General features: G+C 41.4%; 1 protein-coding gene across 5 annotated transcripts in view; it reads left to right on the forward strand.

Annotated features, from left to right (window-relative positions):
• NAA25 (N-alpha-acetyltransferase 25, NatB auxiliary subunit) overlaps positions 1-13,537 on the forward strand; it is a 77,444-nt gene that overhangs the window by 12,906 nt on the left and 51,001 nt on the right. For 2 of the 5 annotated variants that reach the window (XM_019734078.2, XM_074321050.1), the window contains exon 1: positions 7,529-7,669. The exons of 2 other annotated variants lie outside the window; for them this stretch is intronic. In XM_019734078.2, the coding sequence (XP_019589637.1) occupies positions 7,612-7,669 (58 nt within the window). In that variant the 5' untranslated portion in view covers positions 7,529-7,611. Of the gene's footprint in view, positions 1-7,528; positions 7,670-11,192; positions 13,192-13,537 lie in introns of those variants that run through there. One more of the 5 variants, XM_019734077.2, reaches the window with a different exon arrangement.

A 13,537-nucleotide genomic window follows, 5' to 3' on the forward strand; every position in this document is an offset into this window, starting at 1 on the left:
TTTCCTTAATATATAAAGGGTGAATCTAAGTTAGTAAGAAAAGACTAAAAAAAATTGGCCACAGGACATGATCAGATTGATAAAAGAAAATAAATTATAAATTGGTCTTAAACAGATGAAAATAGGCTAAATTCATAACCTAAGCCACATGCATTAGAATTATACTGAGATATAATTTTTCACTATGAGATAGTCAAAAATACAAAGATTCGAGAACACACCGTGTTGGCAATGGAAACTGGCATTTTTACACACTAGCTGTGAGAGTGCAAATTGGGATAACCTTTGTGAGATGCAATTAGGAAATATTGACTTAAATATGAGGTGATAAGAGCAACTTACAGAAGTGTCATCAACAGTATGGTAACATTTATGGAGATTTGAAAGGAAACAAAATTATCATATATTTATGAATAAATACATATGCAATAAAATGTTAAAACATGGAAGGAAAACGTTAAAACAACTCTGGAGGGGCAGGGAGGTGGAGAGATGAAGAAATGTGCATGCAGTATCAAGTCTATGCTTGCGAAATGTTAACATTTGTTAGATCTGTGTGATAGGTATACGTGGGCATTATTCTCTTTATTTTTACAGATTTTGAAACATTTCATAATTTTTTTTCACTTTTGCAATTATTTTATTCCTGGTGTGACTGCATATAGTTTGGGTTTAAATGCCTTTTACTTCACTGTAAATTGTGGAAGTTCTTTACACAGTTTATATAGTGAGAGCTGAATTCTTATTGTGGTTTTGGATTCCATACTTTCAGACAAAAATTGAAGTTTTTTTCACCATAGTTTTTTACAATTTTTAAAAAAAATTTATTGGGGTGACAATTGTTAGTAAAATTACATAGATTTCAGGTGTACAATTCTGTATTACATCATTTATAAATCCCATTGTGTGTTCACCAGCCAGAGTCAGTTCTCCTTCCATCACCATATATTTGATCAGTTTTTTACAATTTGACAGTGAATTATTTTACATATAGAGGGTGCCAAAAAAATGTATACACATTCCAAGAAAGGCAAAAAGTATTAAAATTGTAACAGAGCGAATGACACTAGCATTCATTTGATTAATGCCGTCTTTTGAGTGAACATCATACTACATTGTTATCGTAATTCAATTCAACTTTGAAAAGTAATACATAGATAACATCTCTTAAAATGTGTACATTTTTTGGCACCCCTAGTATGTATAGACGTATTTGGGTGGGAAGTGTGAAAATTTATAAATTATCTGTGGTGAAACATTTCATAATTTTTTAAATGACAGCTTACAGAGGGATGTTATTCGGGGAATGGAACTGTTCTAAAATTGGATTATTGCAGTTGCCCAACTCAGTAAACTATACTAAAAATCATTGAATTGTGCCCTTAAAGTGGGTGAATTTTATGATATGTAAATCACACTCAATAAATTTGAGTATAAAAATTATAAATAGATAGCTTACAAATATTTCATATTTGCTGTGTTTGATTAAAAAATAATTTACATGAATGAGATCCATCCTTTCTGATTTGAAAAGTGGCCTGGGTAATTTGGCATTCATATGCCCCCTGGTGGACAAAATTAAAAGTGCTGGGGTGGACAAAAGCTGCACAGGGGCGATTGACAGGTAGAGGGGAACTCAGACCCATCTTCTGTATTCCTGATGGGGAAAATGAGGCCCAAGATCACATCAGGAATTATTGGCCAAATCAAGACCATAACCCCGGTTCTCCCAAACTCTTAGCTCCCACTTCTGTGTTTCTTTGCCTTGATTTCTGTCTCCCTTTGATTCTGTACTTCGTACTTTTGGCCTTCTTTATGCTAAGTATTGTGGGAAATTCCAAGATATTACTCCTACCAGGGGACATGTCAGATGGGGACAATTCCTTTCCTGGTGTCTCAAAGTATCAGGAGGTGATTTCTGCAATTTTAAAAGAGGGGAGTCATAACGTTATTACTGATATTAAAGATAGTAATAGCACATGACGATTGTTGCTTTCTTTCGGCCTGTTTCTTTACATGGACCAGAGCATTTATTCCTCACGTCAACCCTATGAGGTAGGTCCTTTAAGTATCATAATTTTACAAATGCAGAAACGGAGGTTCGGAGATGTTCAGTCACTTGCTTAGGTTCACACAGTTGATAAATATCAGAGACCAGACTTGGACCCATGCCCATTTGATTTCAGAGCCAGGGTTGCTTTTATCCTACTGTCAAAAGCACAGGAAATCAATTATGAACACGATGAAATATGTCACTGTTCTGTTTATTCTGTGAAGGATTAGGATTAGGTATTAGAACATATGTACAAGATGGAAAAGAAAAACTAGAAAAGTCATCGGGTGGAGATACCCACAACCACAACTTGCAGGTAATGCAGCCCCCGCCCTGTGTTCCCCAGCTATTCAGGCACAATGCACCCGTGTGTGTCACTGCCCTTGAGTGAGAGGGTTTCTCACCAGAGCATATCTCCCACCAAACAGGAGAAGAATGAAGGGCGTACTCCCTAATTCTAAATTGAGAAAATGGAAACCATCATTGAATGACCCAATGATTTTCCCATGTCCGCTCTTATACATCAGAGTTCTGAATTGTACAGCAAGAAAAATGGGCTTTTGGCTCCCTTGGGGGGTCATCTCATTTGTTACCTGAAATGATACATGCCTGCCAAAGGGTGTGGATGGAAGCTGCCTCCCAGGGTGCAGGTAAGGACAGGCCCGGAGCCAGGTCACTGCTTCAGCCTTAGGCTCTGAGGACAACGGGTAGGAATGGGACAAGAAAAAGGCCAATTCATCCTACTTGGATGCCAAACAGGGTTTCAGCGTGGAGGAAAACATATTCCACCTGGAACAGTGACTCAAGGATCTAGAGGCCTCTGTTAGGTAGGTCCATATGCTCTGGCCTGGCCAAGTTCATGGATTGGGGTGCGGAGCCTGTCAACATTCCTCTGGGGCCAGGCCAACAAAGGGAACCTAAGAATCTAGCTAAGTAACCACAGTCCTGGCCAGGAGCCTCCTCTGTGCCCCCTCGAAGGTGCTGTATTTTTCCATTCTGGGAAATTCTTGAAACTCAGGTGACTCACCAGCTCTTTCATTAGTGCCAAAGATGAACAAATGTTATTCCTCTAAGCCCAACCTGAGTTCTGGTCTCCTTCTTCCTCTCCCCTTTACAAGCCTAACCTGAGGCCAGTCGTACCTGGCCACACCATCTCAGAGTGATCCTGGGGTCAGCTTACCGGGGCTCCTGACTTTCATTCTCGCTGGTTAGCATGATTTCGGGAGCATGGATATCTCCTTGGGACAGGGTTACCAGATGTAGCAAATAAAAATACAGGACACCTGGTTAAATGTGAATTTCAGATAAACAATGAATATCATCTTAGTATGCGTACATCCCAAATACCACATTCTTTTTCACCTGAAAACTCTACCCTGGGAGTATTTAAGTGCCTTCAATCCATTATCCTAGAGCAGGAGTTGGCAGACTTTTTCTGTTAAGGGCCAGATAGTAAATATTTTAGCCTTTCTGAGCCACATGGTCTCTGCTTCAACTGCTCAATGCTGCCATTGTGCCAGCAAAACAGCCATAGACAATGCATAAATGAATAGGCATAGCTGTGTGCTACAAAATTTTACTTATGGACACTGACTTTTGAATTTTATATAATTTTCACATGTCATGAAATATTCTTCTTTTTTTGACTTTCCCAACCATTTAAAAGTGTAAAAGCCATTCTTAGCTGACAGGCTGTATAAAAACAGGTAAGCTACATTTGGCCCATGGCTCGTAGTTTGCCCACCTCTGACCCAAAGGAGAAGAATCAAACTTCTGTCTGAATGCAAATCACCAGAGGATTTGTACAAATACACATTGCTGAGCCCCACTCCCAGAGTTTCTGGGCGGTGTCTAAGGATTTGCATGTATAAGGAGTGATCAGGTGATGCTGATTTTGCTGACTGGGCACCACACTTTGAGACCTCTGCCCCTCACCCCCCAACGCCAACCTTTCTATCTGGGGTATTTTAAAGCCTCCTCAGCCATAGGAATAATTTTTCAAGAATTACAGATTATATCTTTATTGAAGGGAACTTTGTTCTCAACAAGAATTTCTCTGTGCACTTGCTACTGGAATTTTCTTTTAGTTAGCCTTGGGACAGAGCTGGGATGAAAGTTTGTAGTGCATTTAAAAAGCCCTCTCCCCGATTATTAAAAATGGTGTGTTTAAAAATCTTTTATTTTGGAATAATTTGAGATTTACAGAAAAGTTGAAAAGAAGGTATAGAAAGTTTCCATGTATTCCTCACCCAGTTTTCCTTAATGTTAACATCCTATATTACATTTGTCAAAATAAGAAACCAACATTAGCACAATACGTTGACTAACCTCTGGACTCTATTTGAATTTCAACTGTTTTCCCACTAACGCCCTTTTTCTGTCCCAGGATCCCAACCAGGATATCACATTATATTTAGTTGTCATGTCTCCTCAGACTTTTCTGATGTAAATTTCTCATTGTTTTCTTTTTCATAGCTTTGCCAGTTTTGAGGAGTATTCAAATGCCTAGTCAGGCATTTTGTAGAATGTTACTCAATTTGATTTTTTTTTTAATGATGTCTTTATCATTAGCCTGGGTTTATGCAGTTTCTGAAAAAATACTACAGAAGTCAAGTTCTCTTCTCATCATCTCATATCAGGGTACGTATGGACATGAATTTTCACTGGTAATTTTAACTTTGATTACTTAGTTACGGTAGTTTTTACCAGGTTTCTCAATTGTGAAGTTGTTAATTTTCCCTTTCTACACTCAACTCTTTGGAAACCGGTCAATAATAACAGCCCACACTCAAGGGAGGAGGGGAAAGTCAAGTTTTACCTTCTGGAGGGGGTAGTTTTTACACATATTGCTTAGAATTCTATAAGGAAAATTTGTCTCTTCTCCCCCACTTATTTATTCAATCATTTCTATCAGTATGGGCTCATGTATGTTTACTTTATACTTCAGGTTATAAGTCAATAATATGTTATGTATTTCTTGCTCAAATAGTTCAAGTTTTGGCCATTGGGAACACTTTCAGGTGGCTGCTGTGTCCCTTTGTCAGGCCCCTCCTCCCATCATTTTATTTTTTTGAGCACTTCCCTACTTTCTAGCAATGCAAGATGCTCCAAGCTTATCTGGTATATGTATTGCCCCAGCCCTAGAATCAGCCATTTTCCCAAGGAGCCCTGTTTTCTCTCATTGGACAGTTGATTTAGAAACCAAAGTCTGGGGGCTAGATATGGTCATTGCTACTGACATACAAATTTTTAAATAAACCATTCAAACAATAAGGACAAGTTGAAAGAATGAAGTAAATAGGCCCTTAAATTCCATCATTAAGAGATGAGGAAGCTTAACATTTGTTAACTGTCCTTTCAGACCTCTCTCTAGATGCATATGACATCTGCCTATGCTAGCTAGATAGCTACCGGTCCATATGTATTTTTTTCATGCTATACATACTCTTCTATAACTTGCTTTATAAACTCAATATGTCATGGGCATCTTTCCATATCCATGAATGAAGCTCTACTTCATTAATTGTAGTGGCTGGTTTTTTTCCATTTCATGGTGTATCATAATTTATTTCACCAGTCCCTATTGATGGACAGCTAGGACCTTAGGTTTTTTAGGAAACAATCTCTAGTTTATGATTTTTTTGCACTCTGTTGATTATCTCTTTGGAATAAAAGGATTTTATTTTGGACTAAAAGCCTTGACATTGTTTACCTTCTTGTATGTGTGATATTTTTGTAAATATAAATTTTAACTTTTTGAAAATTAAAAATGTAATAATGCTCATTGTAAACAAATCAGACAGTGCAGATGTATATGAAGTAAAAAGAGAAAACATCTGCCCTCCTAAGTGGTAACCACTGTAACACTTTGGTGGAATTGCTAAGAGTGTGGATTTGGGATTGAGACCACCACAGATGTCACCGCAGACTGCACTATGATCTTGGGCAAATGACCTAACATCTCCATGCTTCAAAATTCTCATTTTAAAATGAGGATCACAATGGTACCCTTTCCACTACTTTGTGAGAATGAAATGATATGACGTATGTAAAAGGGCCTTAGCGCAGTTTCTGGCACATAATAAGTGCTCAATAAACTTAACACTAGTACTATTATTGTTACTATTATCATTACAGTTTTTTTCTAGGTATGCATATTTAAAATTTTGATGACAATTGCTAACTTGCTCTTCCGGTGGATTTTAAAGACTTCTGGTCTAGATCCTTTAATTAGTAATTTTCACGGAGTGGTCTTCAGATTGAATCCGAACGTCTGGGGGTAGAATCCAGGAAACTCATGTTTATCAAGTTCCCCAAGGGATTTTGATGTTCACTAAAGTTGGAGCATCATTTTCTTGGACACTAAGAGGCCCAGAGAGGGAGAGGGATGGAACATCAGCAGAAGCGGTCAAATGCAGGGGGTCATGGCTGCCTTTGGGACATTGTACTGGGCCTGAGACAGCGTAGTAGAAGGGTTGGCTTCAGTTCTCTCCTCAGAAAGACCTCTGAATCACAGTGACTAGTGTGGCCTTAGGACATGACCCTGCCGAGCAGGTCTGGCTCCCTCCCTCTCCCACTTCTTTTAAGTCTTTGACAACTGTCACTTTTTCAGCTAGGCTTTCCCTTACCACATTGCTTATATAAAATTGCCTCCTCCCTTCAACTCCCAGTCCCTGTCTATTTTTCTCAGTATCATTTATTACCATCTAGATACATCTGTTTTACTCATTTGTCTGTTTCCCCCACTACAAGTAAAGCTCCACCAAAGCTTTGTCTATCTATTCATGTACCCTCCGTTCCTAAACCAGAGCATGCCACATAATAAGCACTCAACAATTATGTGTATGAATAAACCCATTGGCAAAAATGAAGATACTATCTACCTCCTAGGGAGATACTAGGGCTGTTAGGAGTATTAATAATACATTTAAAGACCTTGCAATACAGTGCCTATGGCACATACTAACTGAATTACTTTTCTCCTCCAGCTTTATTGAGGTATAATTGACAAATAAATTGACTGGATTACTATTAACCTAGGATGCTTCTTAGTTGGCTGAGCCCCAAGAGAGGGGTGAAGGGATCCCGGACTTTACTGGCAGATTTTTACTGTTGATCAGCCCCTTTCCCCTTCTGTCCCCTGCGTCATTCTCCAAGAGGAGTTCCTGGTTCTTCACCAATTAATCAAAGACAAGTCTAACTGGACCTTCAGCACAGAGGATAAATAGGATAAGCGCGAGAAGCCCAGCCCTAACTTTGACGAAGAGTTTCTCCCCTCCTCTACTCACACCCCAGTAGGTGACTCGGAAGAGACTTCATTAACAACAGCCGCCTCTCTAGCTAGGTGGATTCCACCATCACAGGGGAGGAAAAGATTGTATTGAAGAGGCTATTGGAGGGCGGAGGTAGGGTGGGGGTGTCGTCCCTCTGGCGTAGGTGCGTTGGGTCGCAGCTCCGCGACTATCGCGATAGACGAGCGAGATCGGCGCTGCCCCTTTAACAGCCCCTTCCCGGGGGCCTGTCCTGCGCGTGCGCACTGTGGTTCTGCGCTTGTCATCATGGCGACGCGGGGCCATGTGCAGGACCCTAACGACAGGCGCCTCCGGCCCATTTACGGTGAGTGCCTGGGGCCAACCTGGTCGCCGGCGGGACGCGCCGAGGGCTGCCGAGGCCGGGGCAAAGGCCCAGGAGGGGCGCTGAGGGTCCGGGAGTGGGGCTGGCGGGCGTGGGGGGCGGGCCGCGCGGGCCTCTAGGCCGCAGCCACGGGCCTCGCGTAGGCACCGGCCGGGCCTTCCTGAGCCCTGAGGTGGTAGCGGCGCGGTCACGGCAGCGTCAGGGTCGTGGCAGCGGCGGGATCGTGGCAGCGGCAGGTCGGTAGAGCTGGCCCGACCGCCGAGGATGCGTTGTTAGGGAGGCCTGAGATCTCCCCGCAGGTGGAAGCTGGCTCCGGCGTCAGGGTGGGACACTCTGCTTGAGGGAAAATACCTCACTATCGACTTTTTACTTATGGGAACGTGGCCTAGGGGGTTGTTTGACTAGCTCTGTTAGGTGCACGAGAAGAAACAGGTCCAAAGAGGGGAAGGGGCTGACACAAGGTCACCCAGTCGAGTCAGGAGCGGGCCCTCCCTATTCAAGGCTCCCAATCCAGAGCTCTTTGGTGGAGAAACAGCTGCTGTGGCCACACGTGGGAGGCGGCGGGGGGTGGGGGAGAGTGGAGGGTCTCGCGCCCAAAATAGCGGTGAAGAGATGGTGATAGCTCCTGTCCGAGAGGCTTGCAGGGCTGCTGCAAGGGCTTTTCCTTTCTGCAGCTTTTCTGTGTTTTTGTTTGTTTGTTTGTTTGTTTGTTTGTTTGTTTGTTTGTTTTCTGCAGCTTGTCTTCGCGGGCTAAGTGGATCCCCCTCCATAACGCTTCCTCATACCGCAGGAGGACCTTGATGTCATCCTGTTACCCTGGTTGTAAAAAGTCACAGATTCAGTCAGGCAGAAACATCTTCTCAGGAATCGAGACGTTCTGTAATTGAACAATGGTTCCTTTTGCATTTCCTTTGCTCTTAGATGTTAGTATGGTCTTGGTCTATCTCAGGTAATGGTGAGGAAGGCTTCAAGGTCAGTGGTTTTTGCAGAATTAGACCTCGTGTCTCTAGTGTGGATGTTACTAAATGGAGGCTTCTCCACATGGCCGAGATCATTTAACTTTTTTTTGGGGGGGGAGGAAGAGATAACTTTATGTTTCTGGCACAATTGGCCCTGCTTTTATTTTGTAATTTGTATGATGCCTTATTTACTCTGACATCTCATTGGAGCCTGGCAACAACTCTGTGAGACGGGTAATGATAATAGTAGCTAACATGCACAGACTGCTAATATGTCAGTCACTGTCCCTGGCTTTTTCATATATGGGTTATCTCGTTTAATCTTCACACATTCTCATGAGGTGGGTAGTTTTTTCTAGTCCCATCAACGCCCCCCCACCCCCATTTTTTTCACAGAGGAGGAAACTGGGCTTTATTGACACGGAATGTGTCTAAAATCACTCAGCTAATATTTGGTGGAGCTAGGATCTGAACCCCTCGGGACTGTCCCAGGCTCACCCTCTTAATCACTGGGCTAGAAACCATCTCACTTTGAGCTGAAGACACTGACTTGCCAAAGGTCACACAGGTGGTGAATGGCCGAGATAGGACTGTGATTTCCATTCCCCAGGGCTGCATATTCTTTTGCCCTCCAGTATATACTATTTTCAGAGAGAAAGGATGAAATAATGCAATGGTGATTGAGGGTAAGAACTGAATCCATGGTTCACAATTTGTGGCTCATTACAGTTCTGTGCAGCAGCTGCCTGAGATCTTTTTTCTTTTTTAACTGAAAAGATTCAATATTTAAAAAAAATTTTTTTTCTTTTATTTATTTTAAGTGTGTTTTTCCAGGCCCCATCAGCTCCAAGTCAAGTAGTTGTTTCAATGTACTTGTGGAGGGTGCAGCTCACACTGGCCCGTGCGGGGATCGAACTGGCAACGCTGGTGTTACAAATCGTGCTCTAACCAACTGAGCTAACTGGCCTCCCCAAGAGTCAATACTCTTAAGAATAATCGGGGTTCTAAAATTGTTCTTGAGGATCAAAGAAAATGCCTTTGGTGTTCCATAAGTCATTTAGAATTCATAGTGTTTTGAACTATCCAAAAAGAAAAACCTTGTCCATTTCACATTGCTAAACCTCAGGACACGTTAACCAGAAGTGACAAGTCATATTCTCAAAGCCGAAGCCAGAATTATGTAGCTTTTGTTATAGTTACATGGGAAGAGTATTAGAAGAGGCTTTGTTTAGGAATTCCAGGGCGATTACTATAAACTGGCAGAAATAGGAAAAGAAAAGGTACAGACTGTCCTTGACTTGAGCATTTTTGCCCTCCAGACTTTGGAACAGCCCCTGCTCTTGTGTTTAAATACATTAGTACCTCAAACCACTATAGTTCCTTGAATTCAGACATTTATTAGCTGACAGATGAACAAGTTCACCCCACAGTGGTGCTTGCTCACCAGCCAACAGTTCAATGTCAGCATTGAGTGCTTATTTGTGTGCTGACTATCCTGTTAGGTGGTAAGATGATTGTGTTGGTAGGGAACTGAAGGCCAGAGATTAACTTGCTCAGAGCTGCAGCTACTAAATTGTAGAGCTGGGATTTGAACACAGGCATTCTTACTGGAGAGGCCAGACCTTTGCCAAGTTTAGATTCAACAGCATCACCATCTTTGTACGGCATTATTCGAATTGCCAAGGTTTATGATTTTACAACTGTTGGAAACCTTGCCAGTGATCTCAGTCAGCTCTTGCTGAATATTGTTGAGGGTAGAAGTAGACAGGGTGAATAATTGCGAAATTGTGGGTTGATGAGATGTGGAGGGTTGACATTCTATTTTTGGTGTCTTAAGTTTGGAAATGCTTTTTCTGTGCAGAACGTTCATTAGTTGAAACATCTACAGAGTGCATCTCGTTACTCATAAATTGGTTAGTTTTGGTATCGTAGTTTTGGTTTTTGAAAACCACCCAGGACCTTACTAGAACATCTACTGTATTATTCATTCTCCTTTTGCTAAAATGATTCTCTTGTGCTATGTGGTTCTCAACAGAGTTTGTATTCTTGTGACTTAGTGGGCGCCAGTGCTTTCTTTTACCATTATTATCCATTTTAAAATGATGTTTTAGTGGTTAGGAAGAGTGGAGGGGTGGAAGTGATGGCGAGGTATGGCACTTAATAGATCTGTATAGAACACAGGAATAGCTAGGTCAGCATTCGCAAAATAGAAAGAGAAAAGTGTGAAAGAAAAAATATTCCCATCGTCTTCAGAACACACGCACACACATACATTTATATTTACTTTTTTGGTGCAAGATCCTTTGTTCTAATCTGTCTTACTAGCTTTTAGTCTTCCTCTAGTCAGGATCAGGTGTAACATTTCCAGGAGGGTGGCTTGCTCATTTATTCAACAAATTTTTGTAATCCCTTGCCAATGATTTAACCCAGTGTTTCCCAAATTTCTGTCATTCTTTTTTACCCAATCTGATGATCTTAGCTTTATTATAGTGTTATCTGTACTGTTATTTACTTAGTATTTTTTTCTAAGTTGACTTTTAAACTTAAATTTCTTTAAAAACAATCTATATCATTACCATTCATGGAAAGACTGTCACTGCTCTGAGAAAACAAAACCATAACAATAAGTACAATGAAAACAAAACAATGTTATTAAAGTCTTAACTAGATTCTGATACTTGTGAAACTGTCTGTGACCTGTTTAAAAAAAAAAAAGACATTAAATTAGCAAATATTAAGTGATAGGCTAGCACCAAACTGAGACTATCTCCTTAATATAAAGGAAGTATAAGAAAAGAGATCAACTTTCTCACTGTATTACCTAGTGCTGTCTGCAGGGACCACCTAAAAACATTTCAGTTGGCATGGTACCCGTACTTAGAAAACCATTGCTTTAACTGATGCATCATCATCTTATTGTTTTCTCTGCCAGATTTGTGGGTGGCTGATTTGGGTTTACTCCTGTTATTAAGGGAACAACAGCAATCTACATGGTTAAACCACAGTTACCCTTGAGTAAGTTTTAAAGACTTACTAAAAAGATAGACTTAGGATATTCTTTTTATTGGCCCGTTTTCTCCAACGGCTACATAATTTATATTCCAGAGTCAGTAAGTAAAATGAAAATAAACTTTTCCCAAAAGACTCAGCAACCAATTAATCAGTAGTCACTGAGGGAGGCATCCAGGAAAGGGGAGCCTGACAGCAGGCTGAATGTGTCTTAGTTAAAACTCTTGAGTGCAGGGAACAGAAACCCACTGACACCAACTCAGGTAAAGGGGGGTTGCTGTAAACCCTTGTGGGAGCAGGGCAGGAATGCAGCGAGCGTTCCAAGGCCTCGTGGAAACTGGAGAGCTGTCAGGATCTGAAGCTCATCTCTGCTTTGATCTGTGTGTCTGTCCTTTTTTCTGCTTGGTTCTTCAGACTGTTGTTTTCTACTTACTTATCAGTATACCCAGGGCCCAACACGTAGGCTTTTCGGCCACACCAAGCTGCGGCTAGAGGATGGACAGGTCTTTAGCCTCTCCTCACAAGCTTAATCAGTACTGCCCTGCCCCCATTTTTTTGGATAAAGATAACTGACATTTTCATTCTTTTTATAAATGTTATGTGAATGAAGTGGCAAGAGAGAACTCCTTCACTTCCCATCAACTAACTTGCACCCCCTAATGCTTCTTCAAGATGGAAATTCCGGAGCTGCTACTGATAACCTCAGACCTATTTATTGCCTTCCAAATGAGCTTTAGCTTTCCTAGAGCTTTCTGGTTCCGGCTTTCAGTGTTGCAGTTACAGATTACCAGGCAGAAACCTGATTTATCCAGGTTGGGCCAAATGTCCACCCCACTGGGCTACAATGACATGGTCTAGACGTGGTCATCCAGTCCTGCCCCTTCAGCAGGCGCAGTGGAAACCATTCCCATAGAGGACATGGGCAGGTAGGAACAGCAATGTCAGCCACAGAGAGAAAAGGTAGGTCTTGTAGTCCTGACCCCTGGTCTGATCCGTTTATGGGCAGATCCTCAGATCTGGGGTCTCAGCTACTCTTTGAGAAGGCTTCAAGATACGTTCTGTAAACCTGGCGTCTTGCAGGACTGAGTCCGAATGTCTTAGAACTGACTCAGAATGAGGTCAGCAGCGTGTCTTTAGGAAGAGAAGGTGTTACTTAGTGAGCTGAAATATCTCTGTCATATTCCGTGAAGGACAATGAAGGCCTATTGACTGAGCTAAGGATTTAAGAAAACTGGTATTAGATATTTGGGTATTCAGGCCAAGGTTGTATGCTTCTAGATTTCTGTGATTCCCCTGTCTCTACCTGAGTGTTGTCTTTGATCTTCCTTTCTAGGTTGTGATTCCTAAGGCTCTTTTTGACTTTCTCTCCTAGATTGTGATTCCTCCCAGACTATAAGGCTTCTTGATCTTTTTACCTAGCATTATTGGCTCTCATCAACATGAAGCCATTGAAGACTGAAGAGATGAAACTCATGTGTTCATGTGGCTATCTGTTACAAGTTTTAGTATTCATTGGAGACAAATTGAAACCATTAGGTAAAATGATAGTCTGTTTCTGTTATTTGGGCCGCCAGGGCCATAGACCATTTTGAGTTGTTTATGCCTTCTCTGTCCCTGGGCTGATTTGGGGCCTTGATGAGCAAAGAGGGACCAGTAGTGGTAGGAGATTGTGAACTGCTCTATGTTCAGTCGTCTTTCTGTATTTGTAATCAAGCTACCACCCTCTTTCCCATTTATTACGCTTCTCATTTTCCTTCTCTGGAAATGAATCTTCACTTTTATTATTTTTAAATTTAAATTTATTGTTTTTTAAATAACAGACTTTACTTTTTTAGAGCAGTTTTAGGTTTACAGAAAAATGAGCGTAAAGTACAGAACGTTC

Source organism: Rhinolophus sinicus, linkage group LG16, assembly GCF_036562045.2.
Source record: "Rhinolophus sinicus isolate RSC01 linkage group LG16, ASM3656204v1, whole genome shotgun sequence".
NCBI classification, from domain to species: Eukaryota; Metazoa; Chordata; class Mammalia; order Chiroptera; family Rhinolophidae; genus Rhinolophus; species Rhinolophus sinicus.